Genomic DNA, 25,592 nt, shown 5'->3' with positions numbered 1-25,592 from the left:
TTCCCAACTGGAATTTTATAAAAATGGAAGGAGCCATTTGCAAGGTACTGTGACTATTTAAAAAACGTGACCTTCATGAGAGCCGGGATTTTGTCTGTTTTGTTTACTGCCATATCTCCAGTAACTGAAAGACTCCTAGCACACAACAGATGCTTGGTAAATACTTAGTGAATGTATACATGCATAGGTGAATGGATGAATAAATGAATGAGTGAATGAAAATGCCACAGTGATTTGCACCTTGTCCCAAAGGGCTGTTCAAGTACACTAAAATATTAATGATGCAAAAATTATGCTAATTATTTAGTTCAGGATATGTATTTAATAATATTTATAGAAATATTTACATTCAAATATTTATAGAAAAAATATTTATAGAAAGTACTAATGGTAGAGAATTTTTTTTAAAACATAGGGTCTTACAATGAGAAGAAAAAGTAAAGCTGATCCCTTTATAATGAAAATATTGGGTACTTTAGCTTTGGAAGGTAGCATGTTTCCTTAATAATCACCAACTTAAAACTCTAAAGAAGAAATTACATAATTTAGTTCCAGGACACAGAACGAGACTTCATACCAGGAACCTGTGACCCAATAGTAACAAGAAAATCTTGTCCTTCAAAAAATTATTTCTTCCAAGAAATCAAAACTGTATGCAAAATGATTTAATTATTTCTTTAAGACATAAATACGAAAATTCTGCTGTGGTAAAGGAGATGTTATTTAACAGATTAAAGAGATAACAGTGAAGCTAACTGGTTTCCCTGAGGTCACACAGCAAATTAACAGGGGTACCAAGAGCAATGCAAATTTGCTGGCCCCCAGTCTTCTCTATTTCTGGCTGAAACCACGCTGATTCAATATAATTGGACAATTATATATGCCTGTGTTGGCAGAAGGGAGGAATAAACTTCATCATCTCTATTTTATATACATGGAAACGGGGTCATAGAAGGTAGTCAGCTTCTACAGAGTGATGCAAGGAGTGAAGGATGGAGCTAAAATATAAATCCAGGGCTCTGTCTGCTACACTTCGCCCTTTCCATCACATTTTATAACACCCATGAGGTGTTTACACTGCAATTTTCCTTTCCTCAGGATGTTCTTCCTTCACACCTCCCACCTTTATCCATCAGTAAGCCCCTGCTGCTCGTGGGAATTACTTACTCTTTGTGTATTATTGGGGGGTGAGGTGGGGGACAGGCTTACGGACCCTGGCCTGGCTTGTCTTTTCTGTCAATAGTGTTGATTCATTTATCAAAATCCAATGTCTTCTTCAAAGCTCAATTCAACAGACACATCCTGTGATGGTAGATTTTATGTGTCAACTTAACCGGACCATACTACCCAGATGTTTGGTCAAAGATTATTCTAGACGTTTCTGTGAAGGTAATTTTTAGATAAGATAAACATTTAAATCAGTAGACCTTGAGTAACGCAAATGACCCTCCATAACGTGGGTGGGTCCCATTCAATCATTTGACAACATTAAAAAAAGACTGACCTCCCCCAAAGAATAGGGAATTCTGCCAGCAGACCACCTTTGGACTCCAGCTAAAACTCCTCTCTGGGTCTCCAGGCTGCAGAACTATCTTGAAGATTTTGGACTTGCTAGCTTCCATAATCATGTGAGTCAATTCCTTAAAAGAAGTCAATCTCTGTAAATACAGAGATTAGATATAGATACAGTTACCTTGTTAGATCTGTTTCTCTGGAAAACCCTAAGATACCTTGCCAAAGCTTCCCCTTACCACTTCACCCATGAAGGATACCCCTGGTAGGTACCTATCATACACTACCCTGTCGTTCGGGTATTTTTATGTGACCATCTAAATCTTCCCTAATGGATTGGAAAACCCATTCGGGACAGGAGTGACATCACGTGCCACTTTGTATTTTACAGAGCTCCTTATACTTAGAAAATAATAAATGAGTTGAATGAATACTCAGAGATGAGTCCAGAAGGCAGAGGAGGCTTCCAAGGCAAAAGGAAAAAGGAAAAGGGAGATACCTCAATTACTGGCAAAGACCAGAAGAAGGACTGAGAAGTCCAGGGTGTCAAATACTGAATGGACCAGTCAGACAAGTCAGAAAGGTTTATGGAAGGAAGGAAGTAGAAGGCAATAAGGAAGATGTAGTCTTGCAATGCTCCAAATGCCCCAGTATGTTTGTCTCTACCTGCCAGGCAATGGTAAGTCATGAAACATTTTTGACAAAAGAAGGAAAATGATGAAAACAGCCTTTAAGAAGGATGCTTTAGAACCAGTATACACACCGTATAACGCAGATGGGTGGTAGAGACACAAGAGGCCAAAAAATAATGGGAATAGCGTCAGGCACTATAAAGTGTGCTTTTCCACTTACTAACCAGTTTAATCCTCATAGGATCCCTCTGTTCATGAAGAAACCTAGTCTTGGGAAGGACCAATAACTCACCCGAAGGCACACAGAGAGTAAGTGACAGAGTCAGGATTCAAATCCAAGCCTATTCGATTCAAAAGCCTATGCTCTTTCCCATGTCACCGTATTTGAAGCCAGAAGTAGGGGCAGAGGTGGCTGGAATGGATTTAAATGAGATATGATACAGCATAGTGGAAAACATGTGGACTCTGGAGCCATGCTGCGTAGGTTCAAATCTCCGCTCTGTCACTTACTCATATCGTGAGCGTGGGCAGGTTACACAACCTCTCTGTGCCTTAGTTTCATATTCTGTAAAATCAGAATACTAACAGTGCTAACGCTATAGTTGTGGCAAGAACTGAATGACTTAATATATATAAAGAATTTAGAACTGTGCCCTGCCACAAAGTAAGCACTCAATACATGTTAGTGATCATTATTGTTACTATTAAGAAAGATCAATAATCCTATTGATCTGCAACTAAGTGCCAGAGTGCTTGCTTTTATGTTTACTGATGTGGCCTAAGGGCTTCAAACATAATAGGTACTCAATAAATATTTAATGAATGATGAATTCAATACAAGGAGGAAAAGGAAACCAAGGTCAACTGTCTAAAATTTTTCAGCCTTAAAATGTGCTTTTTATTTTGCTGGTGGTAATACAAATTTTGGAGAACTGTTGGGTAAAAGTTGCATATACATGTTCAGCAGAAATGAGTACATGTCTGAAGCCATATGCAAGAACGCGGACGTGTACAAGGATGCCCTGGATACATGTACTAGAAACGTAAATATCATCACAGTGCTTAATGGCTCCAAACCGGAAACAATCCAGTGTCCTTCAACAGTAAGATGAGCAAAATGTAATACAGAAACTTCTAGTTGTAAAATAAATAAGTCACGGGGATGTAACATACAGCAGAGGAAACACAATAACACTGCAATAACTTTGTATGGTGACAGATGGTAATTAGACCTCTCATAGGGAATATTTCATGATGTATAAAAATACTGAAATCACTACGATGTATGCCTGAAACCAAAAGAATACCGTTTATCACTAAGACTTCTTCTTTTTTTTTTTTTTTTAACACAGTATATTCCTGTGCTGGAACATTATGCAGCATTGAAAATGGCCAATCTCTTAACTACATACAACAATGCAGATGAGTCTCAAAAAATGTTGATCAAAGAAGTAAGACACCAAAGAACACATGTGATATTCCAACTTTATTGCTTTATTCAAAGCAAAACCAATTCATGTTGTTAGAAGTCAGGATACTAATGACTTTTGGGGGACAGAAGTTGAGAGGGAACATGAAGGATTCCTAGGTGCTGGTGATGTTCCAGTTCTTGATCTAGGAACTGGTTATGGAGGTGTATTCATTTTGCAAAGATTCACTGAGCTGCACACTTTGATTTCTGCACAGGACTGTATGTTAAATTTCAACAAAGAGACCCTTGGTCAACAAAATGACTCTTGGTGTAGAAGGTCACGATGTGACTCCGAGAGAAAGGCTTACCAGCGCTTGGAGGAATGGTCAGGCCCAGTGTAAAAAATGAGATGAGGAAGGAGCACCCAGGTGACTCTAATCGTCAGTTTGTGACAGTAAAAGTATAGGAGTCATTCAGAGAAAAATGGGGTATTTAGAGAACAATTTAAGGTCAAGAGAAAGTAACGGGGTGGGGGGGTTGGAAACAGTTCATCCGTGTCTATCTCTGTGGCTCTGTCCTTTCTGGATTGGTTGTAATAGAGTGAACAGAGTGTCCTGTGTAGAGACAGATGATCAACAAATGGTAGTTGTCATCATCACCCAAAGAGCTTGAAGCAAGAATACAACACAAGGCAGAGGGGCTCATGTGAATGCAGGCTCCTGGAGAAAAGGGTTGTATTTTGTGTAGACTTCTGGTGCCCTGTACAGGGTAGACATTCAATGTATGAATGAATGAATGTCCTGTGGGCAGGAAATCAAGAGTAAAATGTGGGTAATACGAAATGAAGACACACATGTCAGAAACTACTTCTAAAGGTTGAAGATGACTGAGGTCTACTGCAGACCATATATAAAGAGAAAATTATTTAGAAGGGCGGAGTTCTGGCAAACCGGGGATTAGAAGAGGAAAAGCAGTAGGCCTGAGACTACATGAGGGGTAAGGCACCAAAAAACAAGGAGAAAGGGAATTTCAGGGAGTGGGCTCTCCATGTCTAGAGCTGTACGTGAGTGAAGAGAACAGGAGTAAGAAAAGGCCACTGGTTCAGAGGTGGGGGTGTCCTTTGGTGACCTTCAAGAGAACAATGTGAGCAAAATCGATGATGAACATAATTTTCAAGAAAACAAGCAAAAAACCCAGACATCTAAAGGTAAGAGAGACATACAATAGTAATTAGGAGGCATAAAGGTATAAACATATAGAAGTATAAGTATTTTGTAGTTAATTTCTTTAAATGTGTATTTGAGAGAAATAGAGCACAATCCAGGGAGGGACAGAGAGAGAGGGAGACACAAAATCCGAAGCAGGCTCCAGGCTCTGAGCTATCAGCACACAGCCCAACACGGGGCTCAAACCATGAACCGTGAGATCGTGACCTGAGCCGAAGCCGGACGCCTAACCGTCTGAGCCACCCAGGCGCCCCTGTGGTTAATTTTTAAGATAGAAAAAAGGACATGGTTGAAAACAGAAGGCAAGGAATCTGTGAGAAGCAGATATTAAAGATACTTGAAAATTATGGGAAACTGGAGTAAGCCTGGGTAAAGCTTTGAGAATCCAGAAGAAAGGTAGAAGGACTGGCCTTCTTGCAAACAGCAGACACCCTGTCCTTGGACGTGGCTGGGGGTGGGAGAGTGCAGCAGGGGCTGGACTGTGTCCAGCAGAGGCTATGGGAGCATGGGGCACCGCTCTGGAAGGAGATGCCTGGGCTGCTTGGCTCCAGCTCTGATCGGGCTGGTTTCATAAAGAGTCAGATTTGATGATTTGTAATGTCCTTCATCATGACAAAATCCTGTATTTCTTACATGCAAATCGTAAAAAGAGAATCTGTACAATGCCCAAATGAGCCTCCTTCACCATATCAGCAAATACCACTCTAGACAATTAAATATATATATATATATCTCATTCCCCATGGTTAAAAAGCTAGATTGATTCCCTCTTTCATTTGAATGCTTTCTAATGCAATTACTTATATACTGAGTCAAGGGTAAGGAGGGGTAAAATGTTTTAGACTTATTTTGTCTATGTGCTTTTGGGTAAAATGCAAATATTGGAGAGCCATGGATAAGAATCTCTGTAGGTCAACTCAGCATTCTTCTACAGACGTTCAAAGCTCTAAATGCATTTCTAATGGTATTGCAGTTGTAATTATACAATGCTACAATTTAGCAAATAATCACATTTAGTAGGAAAGGAAAAATGCCTACTTTACAGTGTCATGGTTAAACAATTTGTGACACCCCTTTTGAAAATGAACCAGACATAAAAAATACTGTTCTCCTATCTTTGGTATTTTCCCACTTCCTGTGGATAAACGATTTCCAAGCCTTTTCAAAAAAAAAAATAACCATGGAATTTTTTGTGGGTGAAAGACTGTCAGAATATTAGCTCTCAGGATAATGCATTCACTCCTAACAAGGAGGACATCACAAAATCATGGGGCAGGGGGGCGTTGTGTGTGCATGCGTAAGCAACACAAAATCTCTTGATGTATGGTAAGGAGGCAGTCACAGAAATTTGCATTAAAAATTTTTTTGTACTTAAATATATTGTGCTTCTTGTTGGTAGGTGGAATCAAAGGATTCAATGAACCAGTCTAGAAAATGATATATCTATTTTAAAAACTGATCATGAAAGGAAACTTCAATGTTTTCACAAGTTTAGACTTATTTGGTTGAAAATATCTTGTAACTGTTTCTCAACTTACCTATTTCATCTTTAATTTAACTACATGCAGTAGAAATCGACAAACCAGAGAATGGCAAGAGAATTACTGAAACCCACGTACAAAATTCTCAGTTTTAAACAATTCTTATTTTTTTTTAATTAAAATGAAGTCTACAGGGGCACCTGGGTGGCTGAGTCGGTTGCGTGTCTGACTCTTGATCTCGGCTCAGGTCATGATCTCATGGTTTGGGGGTTTGAGCCCCACATCAGGCTCTGTCCAACAGTGCAGAGCCTGCTTGGGATTATCTGTCTGTCTCCCTTGCTCTCTGCCCCTTCCCCACTTGTGTGTGAGTAGGTGTGCGCGAGCGCTCTTTCTCTCTCAAAAGTAAATAAAGAAACATCAAAAAAAATTTAAGTCTTCAATGTCAAAGCCTGGGGAAATTGTAGAAGAGGGTCCCTTTTAAGGTTCTAGGGTCCATAGTGTAGTATAATTCAGGCCAGCTGTTATTACTGCTTTCATTAGAGATGCAGGTAACGCTAAATTCGTGCACAATATATCCCTAAACTTTTATATATGTATGTAACCCATACATTATATTACGTATAATCTACTATGCATTACCAAAGCTTAACTAATTAAAAGGCTAAAATGCTACATTCTGAAGCAGAGGAAATACAAACTGACCAAAATTCCTGCAAAATCTTGGATCCTCATTTTGCTTATTTCAGGACCCCATGAAGATGCCCAGGTACTCTACAAAGAAGACCACGCCATCCATCCTCTAAGCTTCTCAGCCTAAACCAGATGTTCCAGACTTTGCACCTCTTTCATTCTTCCCCAGTTCCTTGAAATCCACCCTGAGCATTTCTAACCTGAATTTACTAACCCAAAACACCATATATTGCTGAAAGAACATCGAGGTATAATTGCATTCCATTAAGTGTAAGAATCACCTGTGGCACAAGATAAAACCAGATTTTGATTCAGGAAGTCAGGCGTGGTGTACAAGAATCTGCATTTTTAAAGAATGCCACGGGCCATTCTGCTAAGGACCGCCTTTAAAGAAATCAATGGGCTCCCCGTTTCTTAGTTTTGCTTTGTTTTTTTTTTTTTTCAAAATAATTATCACTCACCAAGAGTCTATCATCTCCTTAAGTAATCTTTAATTGGAATCTGTTTATCTTTTCCAGACTACACCCTCTTCAAGTTACAAGTACTGCAAGATTAGCATCAGGTCGGCCTGGTCCCTCCTGCTGCAGCCAGCCTGGCTTCAAGACCCTGAACAGCTGCTCTGACCATCTGTGAGGCTGCAAAGGCCAGGCCTGCCTTATCCTCTTTGCTCACACTCATCTGATAACCTCAGCACAGTGAGCAGGACCAGCCTGGGCCCTCTATGGATTAGATCTGCTCCCTTGTATGGGACTGGGGTGAGGGTGGAGAACCTTCCTGGGGACATACATTTATGATAACAATACAGCTTTTGTTTAAATGACTTTTTGCAGCTTCACCTTTGGGAGGTGTCCCAGAGAATAAGGGACAAATCTGAAGTTATCTTCAACTACATCAAAACATCATTACCTTTTGAGGCTAATTTTGATTTCTGGAACTCAGGAGTCAGTACCAACTGGGGATTCAATAGTGTTTCTACTAAAACCGTGATAACGGATTCTGTTCATCATCGATTACGTACTAAGCCCCTTGGTGGTACTGTAATGGCTCAACGCGACTAGGCTGAACTACATTTCCCAGAAGGCATCTCCCTGTATGTTTCCAGGTAGCGTGGGCAAGGACTGTTTCTTTCAGGTGATTGATAACCTACCTGCACAACTTTCTGAGGCTCGCAGCAATCTGTCACTACCCTCTAACAGATCTTTTTTTATTTAAACACTCTCTGGATAGGTGCTTTAATGCACTGAACACACTGATAGGGGCTTTCTGAAGCTGTGCTGCTATCATTTCCTGATTGACCTTAAACACAGTAGGTAAATTTTGAGTTTACCGAGCCTGACCAAGAAACAAATATCTCCCTACTATAGTAGCTTGTTATTGAACTACATTTTATCCCCAGCTTTTTTTTTTTTTTAAGATTAAACCACATATCAGTTCTTTGCTGCTTCCATCAATCATTCTAAATATACAACACAGTCTGGCAGATACATAACCTGCCTTCAAATTTTTCCATCAGGATCCACAGTCGGTCCTTTATTTCAAGGATCCAAATTACTGAACTTTTCCAGTCTTCCCTAGAACTACGGGTTCCTTTCTTTAGTTATCATAAATGTCTTGACTACCTCCTTCAAAACATCTGTCACAGTCAAAAACATGTGTTTCTAACATTGTTTTATCTCCATGAGTTCCTATTAAAGTATCATGTGTCTGACTTGCTTTTAGTTCAATTTAAGTAAAATTTGCTGGGCTTTGTTCTGCATAACAGTAACACATTTTTATGCTGGCAGGAAACATTTTTATGCTGGCGAAAGGTCTACTCTCTCTCCCCAGCTGCAGGCTAAGATTGACGGGCTGACCTTGAAAGAGAGTTCGGCTGGGGTAAAATGAAACGTGTTGCAACATGTCCCCCCTATGATTACTCCTGCTCGCTTGCTTTCCTGCTTTCCCAAACTGCACCAGAAAGCAGTATCATTCTTTCATAGTCGCACCTGGTAACTTGACACTTTCTGTGACACCTTTCTACTGTTTATTTCCAATGTCTCAATTTTCCACTCTTCTAAAGGGCTTAGCGTCATCTGGAAGCTTGGCACTTTCCCTCTGTGCCCAGGGCTGCAGATGACTGATAACAACATTAAATAAGACCCATCTTAGTTCCAATCTCTACATAATGCTCACCATTTAAACGACTCCATTCAAAGAAGTGCCTGTTCTCCTCTACCCTTTGTTTTCTTCTGTCTGAACTACTTCCTTCCTTTTGACAAAACTCATCTCTTCCAGTCCCAGTGTGCCGTTGCTGTTGCAGGGCAAGGGAGGGGAAGATGGGCAGAGGCTTTCTGGAAGTTTGAGTGAATCCTATCCATGGACTCTGCCATGTATGTCTGGTTGGTTCACCTCAAACCGTTCCAGTATCAAATTAAGAGCCAGGCTTCTGTCACTAAGCTGTGTGACCATGGGCAAAGTCCCTTTATCTCCTTGGTTCTGTTTCTTCCTCTCTAAAATGAAATCCCTCGCCTCTGTAATGCGTGGTGTTTGGTGTTTAGATATAAAACTATATTCTAGTAAAGCTTGCTCTGTCTTGATAGGAGGCAAACGACACTTTCTTCAATAGATCATGTTTGCTTAAGATTTCAGTGACTTTTTTTTTGGCCTACAAACATTTGGTACCTTTCTGATGGATGGAATCATTTATGGGTAATCAGAACAAGGCAGATATTGAAAGCAATAAGGAGAGGAAGTCCGAAAAACTTGAGCTACATCTCCAGGACAGAAAGTACAGGGCAATGTAATCTAGCACCCCAGAGTGATTTTACACAGAAACAAAGTTTTCAAATGAGTGCTTAAGGGAAATGATCCTCCCATATCCAGCTACAGTCTCTGGCAGGTGGCCAAAGTGGTAAGACAGCTAGATGCTGAGTGGCATGAAACCAGCTGGGCCAATGAGAAGGTATGAGTTGACCCAAGTACTTCAAGTTATACAGACAGACCAAGTATCAGTGGCCACAGTCTAAATGCCCACAGGACCAGTCAGGTCACAGGAAGAGAGCAAATGTCGTCAACTGTAACACCATGGGCAGTGCAGGAAGTGGGGTGAACCATATAGCATATGCCTATATTACCACAAGGCATCCAAATCCAATTAAAAACAATTTTTTAATGTTTATTTATTTGTGTAAGAGAGAGCACGAGCAGGGGAGGGGTAAGGGGGGGAGGGAGACAGACTTGACCAAGAGGGCTCTGTGCTGACAGCAGAGAGCCCGATGCGGGGCTCGAACTCATGAACCGCGAGATTACGACTTGAGCCAAAGTTGGATGTTTAACCTATTGAGACACCCAGGCGACCCTCCAAATCCAATTGGGGAAAAAAAAATGGCCAGGTGAAACAAAACCTACTTACTGGTAGACCCAAATCAACCCTCATTGTACCCGTTTACCATCTCTGACCTTACCGGAACTTTAGCCCTCTGGGTTTTTTTGCTGACATTTCGGTAGAGACTAAACCCCCTGTTGCTCTGGAAAATGCTGGGGAGTAGGGGCACATATGGACAGATGTATTTTTCTGGCAAAGTAATGTAAAAGAGTCCCTTTATTTGATGGACGAAATCTCTACTCATTAGTAATGAAACTTCTGTTAGAAACACAATCCTTCTTTAGAGGATAATAACAGTGCCCGCTTCATAGGTTCCGGTGAGGACTGAAAAAGATAATCACTTAAGATATTTAGTGCAGCCCCTCACACATACGCTAGCTGCTATCATTATTATTATGAAATGATATCAGGTGACAGAAGGCAAACTACATTCTCCCACAGAACCCCACAGAGGAGGTTTCCAAGTCTGGGGTGGGGTCAGACAACCGCCTCACCATAAAGCAGGATGAAGGATCCTGTGCTTTCCAGACCGTGCTGCTGCTCAAACACTGGGGGCCTCTGTGATGTACGAAAACACCACATCTGTCCCTTCCCTCTCCCTTCCCCACCCACTCAACCCCGACCCAAGGTCCCGGAGCTGAGACTCCAGGAAAAAGGGAAAGCAAAGGATTCTGAAGCACTGACTCCCTGGGTTCCCCACCCCTCCCAAGATTTTCAAAAACCTATTTTGAAACGAACACACCGTTCACAATCCCACCCATTGTAATGATACCCCTACAAATCCTAAGAATCCTTTATAAGGAAGTGGATGTCTTTTAAAAATCCAGAGAGCATAGCTGGCATGCTTTGACATGACAAAACACCTCTTCCCATAGCCTCTGTTTGTTTTCCCCTCTCTCCACCCCTCAGCTGAAGGTAAACACTGGTGCCTGTGATCATCATGTTCTACTCAGTTTTGGAAAAAAAGGCAAAAAAAAAAAAAAAACAAAACCCAAAAAAAGAATATCCTAAAATTTTAATCTACGCTTGATTACAAATCTTTGTTATTTCATGGATTGAATGTATAATCTTTCTCAGTCTTCGGCAATGTAACTCTGATAAAGAGCTATTTTGGGGGACACCTGGGTGACTCGGTGGGTTGAGCATCTGATTTTGGCTCAGGTTATGATCTCATGGTTCGTGAGTTCAAGCCCCGCATCGAGCTCTGTGCTGACAGCTCAGAGCCTGGAGCCTGTTTCAGATTCTGTATCTCCCTCTCTCTCTCTCTGACCCTTCCCCACTCACACTCTGTCTCTTAAAAATAAACATTAAAAAAAAATTTTTTTTTGGAATCAATGACTAAGTGAATGAACAAATTTATCTTTGGAAATAAAGAAACCCACAAAGAATGCAATTAGGACCTTCGCTTAAGAAATTGAGTTATTTTCGGGGTGCCCGGGTGGCTCAGTCGGTTAAGCGTCCGACTTCGGCTCAGGTCATGATCTCACGGTCCGTGAGTTCGAGCCCCGCGTCGGGCTCTGTGCTGACCACTCAGAGCCTGGAGCCTGTTTCAGATTCTGTGTCTCCCTCTCTCTCTGCGCCTCCCCTGTTCATGCTCTGTCTCTGTCTCAAAAATAAATAAACGTTAAAAAAAAATTAAAAAAAAAAAAAGAAATTGAGTTATTTTCAAAATGGCTTAACAGGAGCATGATTTTTGTTTGCTTTTGAAAAGTTCAGGATACATCATCAAATACACATTAACCTATGATTGCAAATGAGGTAATTTTAACACTTTAAAAGCAAAGGTTTTTTGGGTATTCTACTTCACCTATTTGGGGGGAAACTTTGCTTTACGAATGATTAAAACATACGTAAGTACATCTTGCTTTATAAAGGGTGAAAATCAAATGTCAGGTGCATTCAAGAACCCTAGCATTCCATGAATTCCATGAAGGCTTCTTTTGAAAAATGAATGACACTTCTGATCTATTTCCTTCTGAAATTTGGATTTTTCCATTCATTATAGGACACCTACAATGAATAATAATGTCAAGTGATATTATTAAAATATTCTGACTTTTTATTACTATTTATTTTCTCTCCCCTAAAGGGAAAGAATAGTAAAAAAACAAAAAACAAAAAACCCAAAACCACAGATTATGTTTATGTGTTAACTTCATTTTATTTGTCTACACTTTGTTTTTCTAGTGGCAGCAGGTTGCCTAAATAGCTAACAACATCCCTGCATATCTTGCAAACTCTTTTTCCTGGAGCATGGGGGTTAGAGAGTTGGACAAGAAGCTCCATGTATTTGGAAGACTTGAACAATGAAGCAGTGGCTAAGGCGTACTCTTGATTTAATTAAGGGACACATAAACTTTGCAGAGTCCTTTTTTCACAATAAACCATGAAGAAATCCTAGTTGAGGAATGAGAGGCACTCATCAATCAGCTTCCCTATAGGAGATTAAATTTATTTTATAACAGACTGTAGGATTTTCCAGTGAGTCACGTCCAGGAGCAGAAATGGTTACCAGGGTCACGTTTCTATTTTCTTATTTGCATAGATAGCGAAAATTTTATTTTTGTTCCAAGGCAGGGTTTTGGGGTTTTTTTTAATTTACTTTTTCTCTTTGATCACACCTGTAACTGTAGACCCAGATCCACCGTTAACTAAGAGTAACTACAAAACAAGAGTAACAACTAACAAGGTAACAACAAACCAAGAAGAAGAGAATGAATAGAGATGCAAGGAGGACGCTGTCCTGGGCTAGACTGGCCACATAACTCACAGGATCTAGTGAAAAATAAAAATGCTGGTTCCGTGGTTCAAAAATTGTTAGCAACTCCAAGAGGGCCCCAGCAGAGCATTAAGCCAGGGGCAACGGTCTTTCTGAGCACAGGGCTATGTAACTCACTGCACAGGTCACAGGCCCATGAAGCTGGCCCTGGTTTTGAAAGACCCTTGCCAGGCCCTCTGGCTTTCACCAAAACAGTGAGAAAGCCTTCTCCAGGAGGTATGTAGGGTCAGCAACGTTCGCTGTAAGGTCAAACTCAAACTGCAATAAATCAAATACATGGAAATGAAATTAAAAGCTGCTTGGAGATACAGCTCTTTGCAAAAGAGGGGGACTGTGGAGATGTGTACATTTCACGTTCTGACTGGCAAAGTGCCTAACAGGGAAAGGTGTTTCATAATAGTTGAAATGCAAAATAGTGCAAATGACAACTAACATTTTCATCAACTAACCTTTTGGGGGGCAGTTCTTCCCTTCAAGACTTCTCTGCTTATTACAAACAGCCATTTTCCTCTCTTGATCCCATTAAACGATACATTACCCACCCAGAAGAATGTTTAAGGTTAAATCCTAGTATCAATGGCATCTTAAAATATCTAAAATATCTGGCAGAAACAACTCTGTTCTCAACTATCAACAGAGAAAGAGAGAGAGAGAGAGAGAGAGAGAGAGAGAGAGAGAACAAGTTCCCATTCACCAGCTGGAGCTGGACAGAAGAGGATTTGCCATTCTCAGCAAATTATATTATCTAAGGCGGACTCATGCTGAATCTTAAGTGTGACTTGAAGGGAGTCCCTATTTCCCAGCCCAAGGGCAAACTTTAAATAGCCATTAAAATGACATTTCAAAATAATAAAAGAACTCAAAGAACCGGAGGAACAAAATAAATGGTGTTGTAAAAGGAAATGGAAACATTACCATAATTAGAGCTTTTAAAAGAGACACTTTAAACATTGGGTGAACGCTGACTTGTTTACAATAGCACTCAAGGCGCATTGCAAGAGCCTAAGCGGGGACAGCACTGGTATTTACAAGAAAGGAAAGGTGAAGAAAGCTTTTGTAAGGTCACTGGAACGACTTCCTGAAACTTAGTTAAAGAAAAAACTCAAAATACCATTTTGGCCTTGATGGGAATTGTAAGGTTTCAACTAATTTGGTTTTGCCATCAATGCCATATGCCCAAATATGTAACTGGAGGGAAAGAGCCCCCATAATACTCTAAAAACTTACTAACCTAACTCCCTTGTCACTCACCGTCACGAAGAAACGCACCCCCCTCTTTACAGTACCTAAACAGTGCAATTTTCAACGTGGGCATTTATTCCCAGTTAATGGAATGACATCTCGTCCAGCAAGTTCTTCCCAGGCAGGAACTTCATTTAACCTTGAAGAATGCCCTATATGGGCCCAAGCAGAGATCGAGTACTTCTTAAGTCCTTTTGATAATAACGGGAAGCCAAACCTAGCGGGCTAGCATTCAGCCTCATGGACCAGTACTTGAGAAGCTGCACAGAAGAACCATGAGCTTAGAAGTAGGGAGCCCTAGTGAGGCTGAGAAGCTCAGAAAACACAGAGGAAGCACCCACTCGACAGAGGGAGCTTGGAACAGGTCCCACAGCCCTGGAATATCCACTAGATGTACCAGATGTGCTAAGCCTGTCCTTGGCGAGGGGAGCAGCTGTGCTGGCTAGAGCACTGGCTTCCTGGTTTTGCTTCTACACAGCCAGGAGGGTGGGCAGCCACCCCACGCCCCTGCCCCCAACAGGCAGGCTACAAACCTGTCCTGGAAAAGAAGGAAAGGTCATCTGATTTCATCAGGACAATCAGAAGATTCTTTGCACCATGCAAATGTACCATTCAACAGTGAGCAGTGCAAAGACAAACATGTTTTGGTGAAAGAAAAGTGTCTGAGAATTAAAAATTTTAGAAACCACAGGGTCAGCAACTTACACTTTGCAGCCTAAATTCACCTTGAAAAAAAATTACTCTTTTCAACTCTTTCGTATTGAAAAAAACTAAACAGGAGCTTCCTCGCTGGAGAGAAGACTTGGAAAAACCCCAGAGCGAAACTAAAAGCGTAACCTTGGCCAGCACTCTTCTGGCTTCCCCTTGCTATTATTAAGTATCCTTCTGTTTGACGACGAATTTCTCCACTTCTCACAAACCATCTCTCTTCTTTCTGTGGCCAGAAAAATCTGAAAACCCTCTGTTTATACTGAGCCTGTTGCTATGCAAATCATTAAAACACATTACAAAAATCTTTCCTTTGAGTCAGGAGGAGAACATAATGGGGAGAGAGGAATCGCGAGCAAGAGTCCCTTCACTGAACAGCAGAGCTGGTGGAAAGGAATAGGGGGAGCAAAGTGGAAAAAATTATGGTGGTCCCATCCCTTGAGTCATTTTAACCAAAGTGGGAAAACTAACATTTTTAAAGCCCCAAGGTAATGTATCTTAGACTTTGGAGTGGGGCTAACAAACCCTGGTCTTAATCTCTTTAATTCCTATGGTTTCATGACTCATCTTCCATCTGTCTACTAGTGTCCTTTGTATCAGCTTTTTTGCACTTCTGTAAGAATACCGAGATTTTTTTCCTTCCGTGTGTATGCCTATGTGAATTCTCCTTTTGACATCTTTTGCCTTCTTGTTCAATTATCACCTAAATGTAGGGCTTGAATTGTCCATTTCTTCTCCAACTCAATCATAGTACCTCGGCAGGTTTCCTTCTCTTATGAAGACATTTGTTCTCCGAAAATCATATCCAGATGAGACGAGACACAGTATGTCAAAATTAATGTCAAAAAAAAAAAAGAGCTTCTCAATTTTCTACTTAAAAAAATATGGACTTGATCATTTGAAGAAAGTAAATCACCTTCTTGAACAGTGTGCAATCAACATCATTCTCAAATTTTTGTTGTACTGTTCCCAGGACTCTATTAACCTGCAAGTTTTCAAGGGTGGAACTGTCTGGGGACAAGAAATGAAGCACAAACTTTTAAATACATCCTCCTTCCACTGCTATGTATCTTGAGATATGTGCGTTCACAAACACCCCATCCCCCCAAACAACCTGAGTGCTAATTCTAAATTCTTTTTCCTTATTCAGAAAGAAGACATGGCCGGGCCCTACTAATGCTATAGAACCTGTTTTCTTCTCAAATAGAAGTAGCCAAACCTTTGCCAACATGTGTTGGGTGAAAACGAGTTTGGTTGGCTCCAGACAAAGGCTTACTTTTTAAGCGCAGATGGCTGAATGGTTGCCTCCTCCGAGGGCTTGCCCACAGTGAAAGACGGATTCCTATTTCTAATCTATGCAAATATCTTACTCTGCGGGGCATCACAAAGACTAACTGTTTTGTGTCAGACACTGCAGATCCCAGGTGCAGCACATCTCCACCTCAGACGCCTGGTAACACGGGTAACAGCAAATGGCTTAAGAGTTAGTCACTAACCCGCTCCTAATGAATGTTGTTGGGGCCTTCTGTGAAACATTCCTCTGGAATCCTGCCCTATCACCGCTGCTTCTCCTTGGCTGCTCTGCCTGGAAGACAGTTTCAGTATTCAGTTTGGACCCTGATGCTTCTAAAACCTCCCAAGAAGGCTCAGATCCCCACAGGCTCCTAAGGAGCCCTGGTAGCATTCTTCACCTTGAGTTCAGCTCATTTATTTGTGTCCAACAACAAACCCAGGAACCTTGCTCATTTTAAAATGTCATTCTGTCCAAACCAGGGCTCCTTTGCACTCCAGTCTATATGCCTACAACCCATGGTACAGCTCACGAATCACACCTGGGTCACTTCCCAAGTATATGTCATTCTCTCTCCTCCTTCTCCATCAATTCTCCTTTCTTTACTTACACCACTTCTCTCGCTTATTTTCTCATCTCCCCAACTAAAGTCTTTCACTTGCTCTGATGTCCCTTGGCACATTCCAGTTTTAGGGTTCCTTGGAGCAACAAAAATTTCTGTAATGCTGGAAAAAAACCCCACAAAACCAAAAACCCCCAACTCCTCATGCTAACCTAGCTCCTAACTTTAAACGTTCTTTGCCATAAAGAGAAGGTCATACCTAACATATATACAGTTTAGTTCCATGTTTAAGCCTAAAAAATGTCCTTCAACATTTTGTTTTCTTTGTTAGTTTTTCTGATCAAATGACAATAACAGAGTTTGCTTCAAAAACCTCAGTTGGAAAAGATTTCATTCTCTCCTTATCAAAGTTCATCTTAAATGAACTAAGCTAACTGAGCAAAAAAGAAATTCTAAAGGAAAAGGAAAGAAGTCCTACCGAATCTCCAGTCTCAATAACCCCTACCATCAAAATTCCTACTTTATAACTCAAATTTTTGAGATTTAAAACACTTTTTGTTTCAGCTTGTGAATGCAAATATTGACAGTCAAATAATCTGGCATTAAGTTTACTTACCTGGAAAATCTAAAACCGCAAAGAGCTTTAGAGGTTAACTAATTTGTTAATTACCAAGTCGGGATGAAAATCAGAACCACCCGAAGAATATCATTTATTTTAAACAATATATACTCCTGATCCTCAGCCCTAGACATTTCAATTTAGACTTCTGTTACAGCCCTAGAATCACATTTATAATAAATGCTCCAGGTAATTACAATATAGCAAGCCCTGGTCTGTTTGAGAACCATTGATCTAGTCCAACATCCTACCCAATATGGCGGTCTCCTCTCCAAGACACCACCCCATCTACCCACTCAGTGCCACAGCACTTCCATAAACTAGGGCACTCACCCTGTTATAGGTGTGCTTGTGCCACCTTTTTATGGCTTTACTTATTAGAAACTGTGTTCTTATGTTGAGCCAAATAACCAAAGTCTTTCAATTCCTTGCACTTCACTTATTATTGGCCCAAATTTTGCGCTCCAGAGTTAACATAGAATTCCCCCCCCCACGAGAGAGAGAGCAAGAGAGAGGGACAGAGAGAATCCCAAGCAGGTTCCACACTGTCAGTGCAGAGCCCGACATGGGGCTCAATCTCACAGACCATGGGATGGTGACCTGAGCCGAAACCAGGACTTGGACACTTAACTGACTGAGCCACTCAGGGGCCCTAAGCCTTCATTTTTCTAAGCTTAAACAACCTTTTTCAACTTCATAAAGGACAATTTCTGAGTCCCTTACCTTTATTTCAATTTCTTCTCCTTAACAACTGACCTTACAGAGTAAGTCTGTCTAGAGTAACAACACTTCGTTTTTTTCCTACAGACTGAACTTTGCCCAATATGTTTTAATTTATAGTCTGCGTTTCCTCCTTGTTACCCACTGCCTTGCATTTCACAGTCCAAGAGCCATGAATCAGCAAGTACTTATTAACCTAATGCTGTGTTCCCGACACTGTGTAAAGTAGTCAAGGAAGATTCAGAAGCCAGTGGAAACTGTCCCATTTGGAGGAGTTAATAACTTCGTGCACAGAAAAGAAACTACATAAGTGAAAAAAACCAGAAAACAGTGCACAACAGTTTCCAACCAAGTGCTTCAAATGAATGATACCTGAAAGATGGAACACAGGTTTTCTGGTCAGGCTGTGAGCTATTTCATGGCCTCTGCTGACAGAAATACCACCTATTTAACAATAGTTTTTATTTTAAAAAGAAAAAAAAAAAGAAGATGGAAACTATCACCTTAAAATGGACATAAAAATTTTAAGTGCTTCCTATTTTAAAATCTTGGGGCACCTGGGTGGCTCAGTCAGTTAAGCATCCGATTCTCAGTCTTGGCTCAGGTAATGATCTCAGGGTTCGTGGGATCAAGCCCCAAGTTGGGGTCCTTGCTGTCAGCGTGCAGTCTGCTTGGGATTCCCTCTTTCCCTCTCTCTGCCACTCCCCCTTCCACACACACACACACACACACTCACTCTCTCTCTCTCTCTCTCTCTCATTCTCTCAAATCAACAAACTTAAAAAAATTTTTTAATAAATAAAATAAAAATTTTAAATCTAAGAAACCACACATGCAATAATCAAATACAATATTCCTACTTTGCAGTGTTATTGGTACTGCTTCCTAGTACTCTGAATGCCATGAGCCAAGAAAAACGTGGAAAGTAGAAGCTTGATGTAATTCTCCTTATTACCAGAAAGAACCATTTGATGAGAAGACAACCCCTCCGCATATTTTAATGGAAAACTCTTACCAATAAGCGAACCGTACTAACACCAACCAACACCAACTGCTTCATTCATGGAATCACTGACTATGAGACTTTAGAAACATGCAAACCCCTCACTTTACAGATAAGGGAAAAATACCACTTCACAGATGGCAGGTGGTTTCTTCCAGGCAAGACAGCCAATGAGCAGGAGGGTGGGACCAATCCCAGGTCTCCTCTCTACCGACGGCTCCCTGTCTCCTCCTATTGTGACCCAGGACAAGCAAAACTCTCACCCTTCTCAACGTTCTCCTCAACTCTGCTCCCATCATTAGTTATGTTTTTAATCCTCAAATCCAAAGTCTGATGCTACATTTTGCTTGGGAGCATATCAAAGGCAAGAGTAGAACAAAGAAGTATTAGGTGGTTAATTCTTTTTTTTTTTTATGCTTATTTTTTTATTTTGAGAGAGAGAGATTGAGTGAGCGAGCAGGGGAGGTGAAGAGAGAGAGGGAGAGAGAGAGAACCCCAAGCAGGCTCCATGCCATCAGCACAGAGCCCGATGCGGGGCTCAAACCCACAAACCGTGAGATCACGACCTGAGCCGAAACCAAGAGTCGGATGCTCAACCAACTGAGCCACCCAGGCGCCCCGTAGATGGTTAATTCTTTATTAAATTCTAGCCCATCTACTCTACCCATAGACTTCAACTAATACTTCTATGCTGCCAGGCACAATGCTCTACTGGCTCAGGATCACTGCTACCTGACTAGCATCATAGGGAACCACCGGGGTCAGCACCATGGATTCAAACAACGATTCTAAAGCTGCGAAGCAACTGGTAAACAATCCCCAACTACTCCACCCTCCCCCCCACTACACCCACCTACACCTACACACCCCCCAAATCAGCCAGCTCATCTACTTCATCTGAAGCCTCACAGTTGATCCACGCCCTTATGCACAACCCAGAAAAAAATGCACCTACCTTGTGGCCTCCTGCTGAAGCCATGACACATTTGGCACATAGAACATGACTCCGAAGAAAAGCAGAGGCTCGTTAGCAAATTTGTCCAGATGTTTCTTCAGAGGTTTCTCCAGCTCCACCCATCGTGCTTGCTGGCTCTTGCTGAGAAACCAAAGGCCAAAGTAGTGTGTCTAGACGAAAGAGTAAAATAGCATCAGTCTATGTTTATCAGGGGTACCCCCAAGACTGCACAGGAGAGCAAGACTCTGACGCCCTACGCCACGTTTGGTTTCCCAGTTCGGACACGAGGATCCAGCATTTACTTTCTGACTTTAGGACAGGCCAAAAGAAACCACATGCACACAATCCACAGGGGCTATCCGATATAGTATCCATAGCCATCACTGTTGTTGGTACATGTGGGTACTGATGCACCGGTGTGTTTGGGAAGGGGGTGGGGTGCAGGGGTGGGGACAGGGTTGGCTTTTTTCCTACGCTCTCAAGGCCGACTTTCCTGTGGCTTCTGAATGCCTCGTGATGTCACGTGGAACATGCTGGCAAAGGCAAACACAGTTCTTGCACCTGCTGCAAAGTAACTTGGTACTCAACTCCTAAGACAAAACCTTCTGCCAAATGAAAGCTTCCACATTGCAGGATATTTCCATACAGTACCAGATTTCAACGGAAAATTGATTCACTCCTTTTGAGTTTTAATGAAGTACTTTCAAAAACATCAGCCTCGACCACTTCATTATACATGAACTGCAGCAAATCTCTCCCCCATATCAAGCTTTGAGAATGGAAGGATGTCTTCGCAGCTGCCAGGGGAGCCCCTGGTGGCTGTTCTTGGCAGATTACGGTGGGATTTGATAGATGAAAGTAAGATTTCACCCTTACACTTGAAGCCTCAACCAGTTTAGTTTTGAACAACGTGCTAAATGATTAAAACAGGTACTTTTATGCATCCAATCTTGTCTTTATATTAATTCACACTAGGATTTCAGGATTAGCACAACAATCACCAAAAAATAGATCACCGCTTTTGAAATTTTCTTTTATATTTCAATTATAGCTTAGCACAGTTTACAGCACACCTGGAAATTTGCCTTCAAAAGAACATTTTCGTTTCGATGTTTAATTTCCAAAGGCATTCTTGTGCTGATGTTCCCACTCCAGCTGGCTGTCTCATCAACGGTATCACAGATCAATCCCTGCCACAACCCTACCAAAATCTGTACCAGAAGTCTTGATTCTGACTTCCCTAGAAAACCAGGCATGTCCTTGCCTACTTAAGGGTACAGACCAAAACACTCTCAAGGATATTTTCAAATGCATGTACTTTCAGATGGGAACAATGATTTCCCCAGCTTTGCTCCATGATGTTTTAAAAACGTTATTTATTTTTGAGAGAGAGAGCACGACCAGGGCAGGGACAGAGAGAGAGGGAGACACAGAATCCGAAGCAGGCTCCAGGCTCTGAGGTGTCAGCACAGAACCCAATATGGGGCTTAAACCCACGAACCATGAGATCATGACCTGAGCTGAAGTCAGATGCTTAACTGACTGAGCCACCCAGGCGCCCCTACTCCATGACGTTTTAAAGGGCAAGCTCACATAAGGAATCTATGCATCCCTTGAGCAACAGAATGCCAACACACAGAACCAAGGTTATAGCTCCATCAACTTGGACAAGCTGCCTGAATTCTGACCCTATTTTGTTCACTTCCCAGCTTCGGTGAGTCTGGTGGTTGTTCTACTGTGACTGATGACGTAGAGGAAATGAAATGTGGCTGAGTAGAAAGAAGACGAGCTGTGAAGTCTATCCACCTCCGGGCACTTGCACTCACTGTCCTAATAACCCTATACAAATTCCTGAGGCTCCAGAGGGTCAGAGCTCCCATCTATAAGACGGGGTCATACTGCTATCATGCACAGGCTGTGAGGGGTATCAGGGACATCGTGTCCGTCCACTGTGCGCATGGCACGTGTAAATTAACTGCTTCGGGAATGGTGCTCTCTGTGGCTGCTACTATCATTATCAATCATCGTCACCATCGGTAAATGAAAGCAGGCAAGCCTCAAGAAATCTTTTTCATCAGCACTCCTGGCATGCCTATGAACCACAGAATTAGAGGATAGAGGTTACCTGGAGATAAATGAAAAAAAGCAGGCAAGAGTAGAAGCTGGAAGGCCCGTAAGTAACATAAAAACCTAAAAGATGTAAGAAGAAAAATCATCACAAAATAGTCCCTCCGCTCAGATGTGCTTTAGTCTTACAGGTGTTAATGGGACACTGGAACATCGCTCTGATGCTGTCCTAGGGGATCTATGATGTAGGCTTAAGCTAACCTTAAAATGAGGTAATCTGGGTACTGAACAGACCGTCTGAAAAGGGCCCAAGGCAGTTCTGCATTATACTGAATTCTGAACGGACACAGTGTTGTGTGAGGGTATGTCACTGCATTTTGGGTGGCTAGGAATGAGTCTGCATATAATAAATGAGGTAATATATATAAACAGTGACATGCTACGTAATAGTTATTTTCTTTGGAAAAGAAGCCCTTTTATAAGCCTGGGTGGAGAAAGGGAGGGACAAGCTTTGCAGTTGCTTAACAGGCCAGCCATGATTTATTAACTTTCACTAAAAGCAGTCCTGACATTAGAGGGTATAATTTCATGATCATACTTCATTCAAATTACAACAGTCACTCAAATTAGTAACATTCAAATTAGAAATGGTCCACATTAAATGCATAAACATCCTATAATCAATTTTGCCAAAAAAAAAAAAAAAAAGAGTTTTGGTTCCCCCCCCCCCCCCCCCCAGAGGACACAGACTACCTGAGTGAGCTACCATGCATTTATCCACTGGAGTAACTATATTACTACAATATTACTACTCAAGAAATGGGGTGTCCAGCATAAGGCAGAGCTGAGAGAGGCGGGTAACCTGGAAGATACAGTTCCTACCTAAGAGGCCAGAATAACCAGTTTTAGAAGCACTGAACTCAGGGGCGCCTGGGTGGCTCAGTCGGTTAAGCCTCTGACTCTCGATTTCAGCTCAGGTCATGATCTCACGGTTTGTGAGAGCGAGCCCCACATCGGGCTCTATGCTGACATTGCGAAGCCTGCTTGGGATTCTCTCTCTCCCTCTCTCTGCCCCTCCCCTGCTCACGTGCATGCTCTCCAGGGCGCTCTCTCTCTCAAAATAAATAAATAAACATTTTTTTTTAAGTGCTGAATTCAGTTATCTGGTGGGAAGGAAAGTCCATTTATGAGATCCCTAACCCCACACCATTTTGTGAAGCTATGCCCAAAGTCACCTTCTCTATTCCCACCCTGCCACCCCCACCCCATTCTTCCTCTAGCTATATCCCTGCCCTGGAGTATTCAACAGAGGAGAGAGACTGTCTCAAAGTTCTTAGCCTGCTCTATTTAAGTTCACGATGCAGCATGAGTTTATTCTGCTGTATCTTACGCAGTGCCTCTCAGGAAATAGCATCAGAAACTAACCTCTCACTTAAACCAACAAGTGCATCAATCAACTTCCTGTGTATTAGCCAAGGGACCATTAATCCCCTCAGGCCCAGCTGAGACCACACCAGGCTGGTTCATAATTGACTTGCCATCAACTCCAGCTGAATTCTGAAAGCTGAGCTTCCCTGCTAACCACTGCCCCATGATTTAGCAGAATGTGGTAGATGATTCCAAACAGAAACCACCTCCTCCGTGGCCAGAAAGATCCCATCATATTGCCCGAGTACATACCCCCAAACAATTTTGTTTAATCTCTGAAGCTCCAAACATCAGCCAGGTCTGGCGAACCCTCACGATACCTCTGGGTGAGCTATTAATCCCATCTTATTTCTCTAGTTTTCTTTAGAAAATGGGTCTGGTTACCTTGAATTCTGCAGTGAGCTCACTGCAGTGAAGGAAAAAGAAGACAGACGAACCGGTGCCCAGGGAGAGGAACCCCATCTGTGAATCAATGACTAAAAATGCACTACTGAGAAACAGTGTAAGGAAAGACACACTAACATGACATTTTCATAAGAGTAGTTTCCTGGTCTATTTGCTTTGGAGTTTCTCATTTTAACACAGGAAGCATAAATGTATGCGCGCACTCAAAAATATGCTAGTTTCTTAAGTGGCAGATTTGTGTGTGAATATTTTAGTGCCAGAGTAAGATCCAAGCACCAGGAAAAAGATTCTAGTGAATAAAGGCCTTTAAAAATAGTCTGGGGGTGTTCTGATTTGTTTGTTCATTTATTTGCAGAGATAGTGGAATCCCCCACGTTAGCTGTGACTAGGGGAAGATTCTTTTTGAGGATTTTGCTTTTCCAGTTTCGTGACCAAAGACGCATCTTTCATGCTATCTGCAAGGGTTACAGATGCAGTCTTGGCAATGACCAGGGATTAAATCCATGATCTTATCTCAAGCGTTTTGAAGAGTTAATCATCCAGAAGCAAACATTTAAAATATCTTGCATTACGCTGTAATTGGTTGCCTGTCATACCCAGTGCTTCAGTTGTAAATTAAGAAACGGAGAGTTGGTGTACCTCCACATAAAATATACAGGAATTACATACAGGCATTAAAACTTTCACTGAGGCATGGAAAATACTTCAAAAGATGACTATAAGCAGGCTCTGAAACGGCACTTCACGCTATTACATTCCAATGGCTTTGGAAAATAAACCACTATACATCAGTCGGATGACTGTAAAAAAACAACTTGTGTGCAATCAACCTCTACTCTGGGTAGGTCTGGGATTTCTGGAACTGACACGTCTATAATTAACAACTGCACCCCCTTCATTTTCCTAGCCAATCTTTCACAAAAGTAGAGGAAAAAGACACTGCAGAGTCACATCGACCCAAGAAGCAAACCTCCTAACCAAGAAACAAAAATCACTCTTCTGAGGCTGTACAGCTCACTCAAAATATACAAAACGATGAAGACTTACGAGTTAAGACAGGGGAAATTACTTCACCTACAGTCTCTTGTATCTAGAAACCAGACACGGGTGCCAGGTTGCCTCAGAGAACGGACGTTAAGCTAGTAAGATTTCACGTTATAATCTTTATACAGACAAAAAGCAACACAAAATTCAGAGACCAGACATCTCTCCCACAGTCTTCTTCAGCTGATTCTTAATCAATGTTATTTTAGTCCACTGCAAATACAAACATATATGGATAAGGGGAAGCAGGCTCCAAAACACAGCAATTTCCACTATTATCAACAGGGCCAGGAAATGAAGTATTCCATTTAACCGAATACTCTTATAATTGCACATTATGTTGTTACCAATGCCCAAAAGATTAGCATAAAATCAGACCATACATATATCCTTAATGTAAGTTCACTTAAGCTAGTCAAGATTCAGTATCTTTATAAACTCTAGCTGTTATGA

General features: G+C 41.6%; 1 protein-coding gene across 2 annotated transcripts in view; it reads right to left on the bottom strand.

Annotated features, from left to right (window-relative positions):
* Window positions 1–25,592, bottom strand: part of PTPN14 (protein tyrosine phosphatase non-receptor type 14) — a 178,395-nt gene that overhangs the window by 74,357 nt on the left and 78,446 nt on the right. For both annotated transcript variants that reach the window (XM_042975699.1, XM_042975700.1), the window contains one exon: window positions 20,196–20,365. In XM_042975699.1, coding sequence (XP_042831633.1) covers window positions 20,196–20,365 — 170 coding nt within the window. The remainder of the gene's footprint in view (window positions 1–20,195; window positions 20,366–25,592) is intronic.

The sequence above is a fragment of the Panthera tigris genome, chromosome F3 (genome assembly GCF_018350195.1).
Source record: "Panthera tigris isolate Pti1 chromosome F3, P.tigris_Pti1_mat1.1, whole genome shotgun sequence".
Lineage (NCBI taxonomy): Eukaryota > Metazoa > Chordata > Mammalia > Carnivora > Felidae > Panthera > Panthera tigris.
This window is presented reverse-complemented; position numbering and strand designations above follow the sequence as displayed.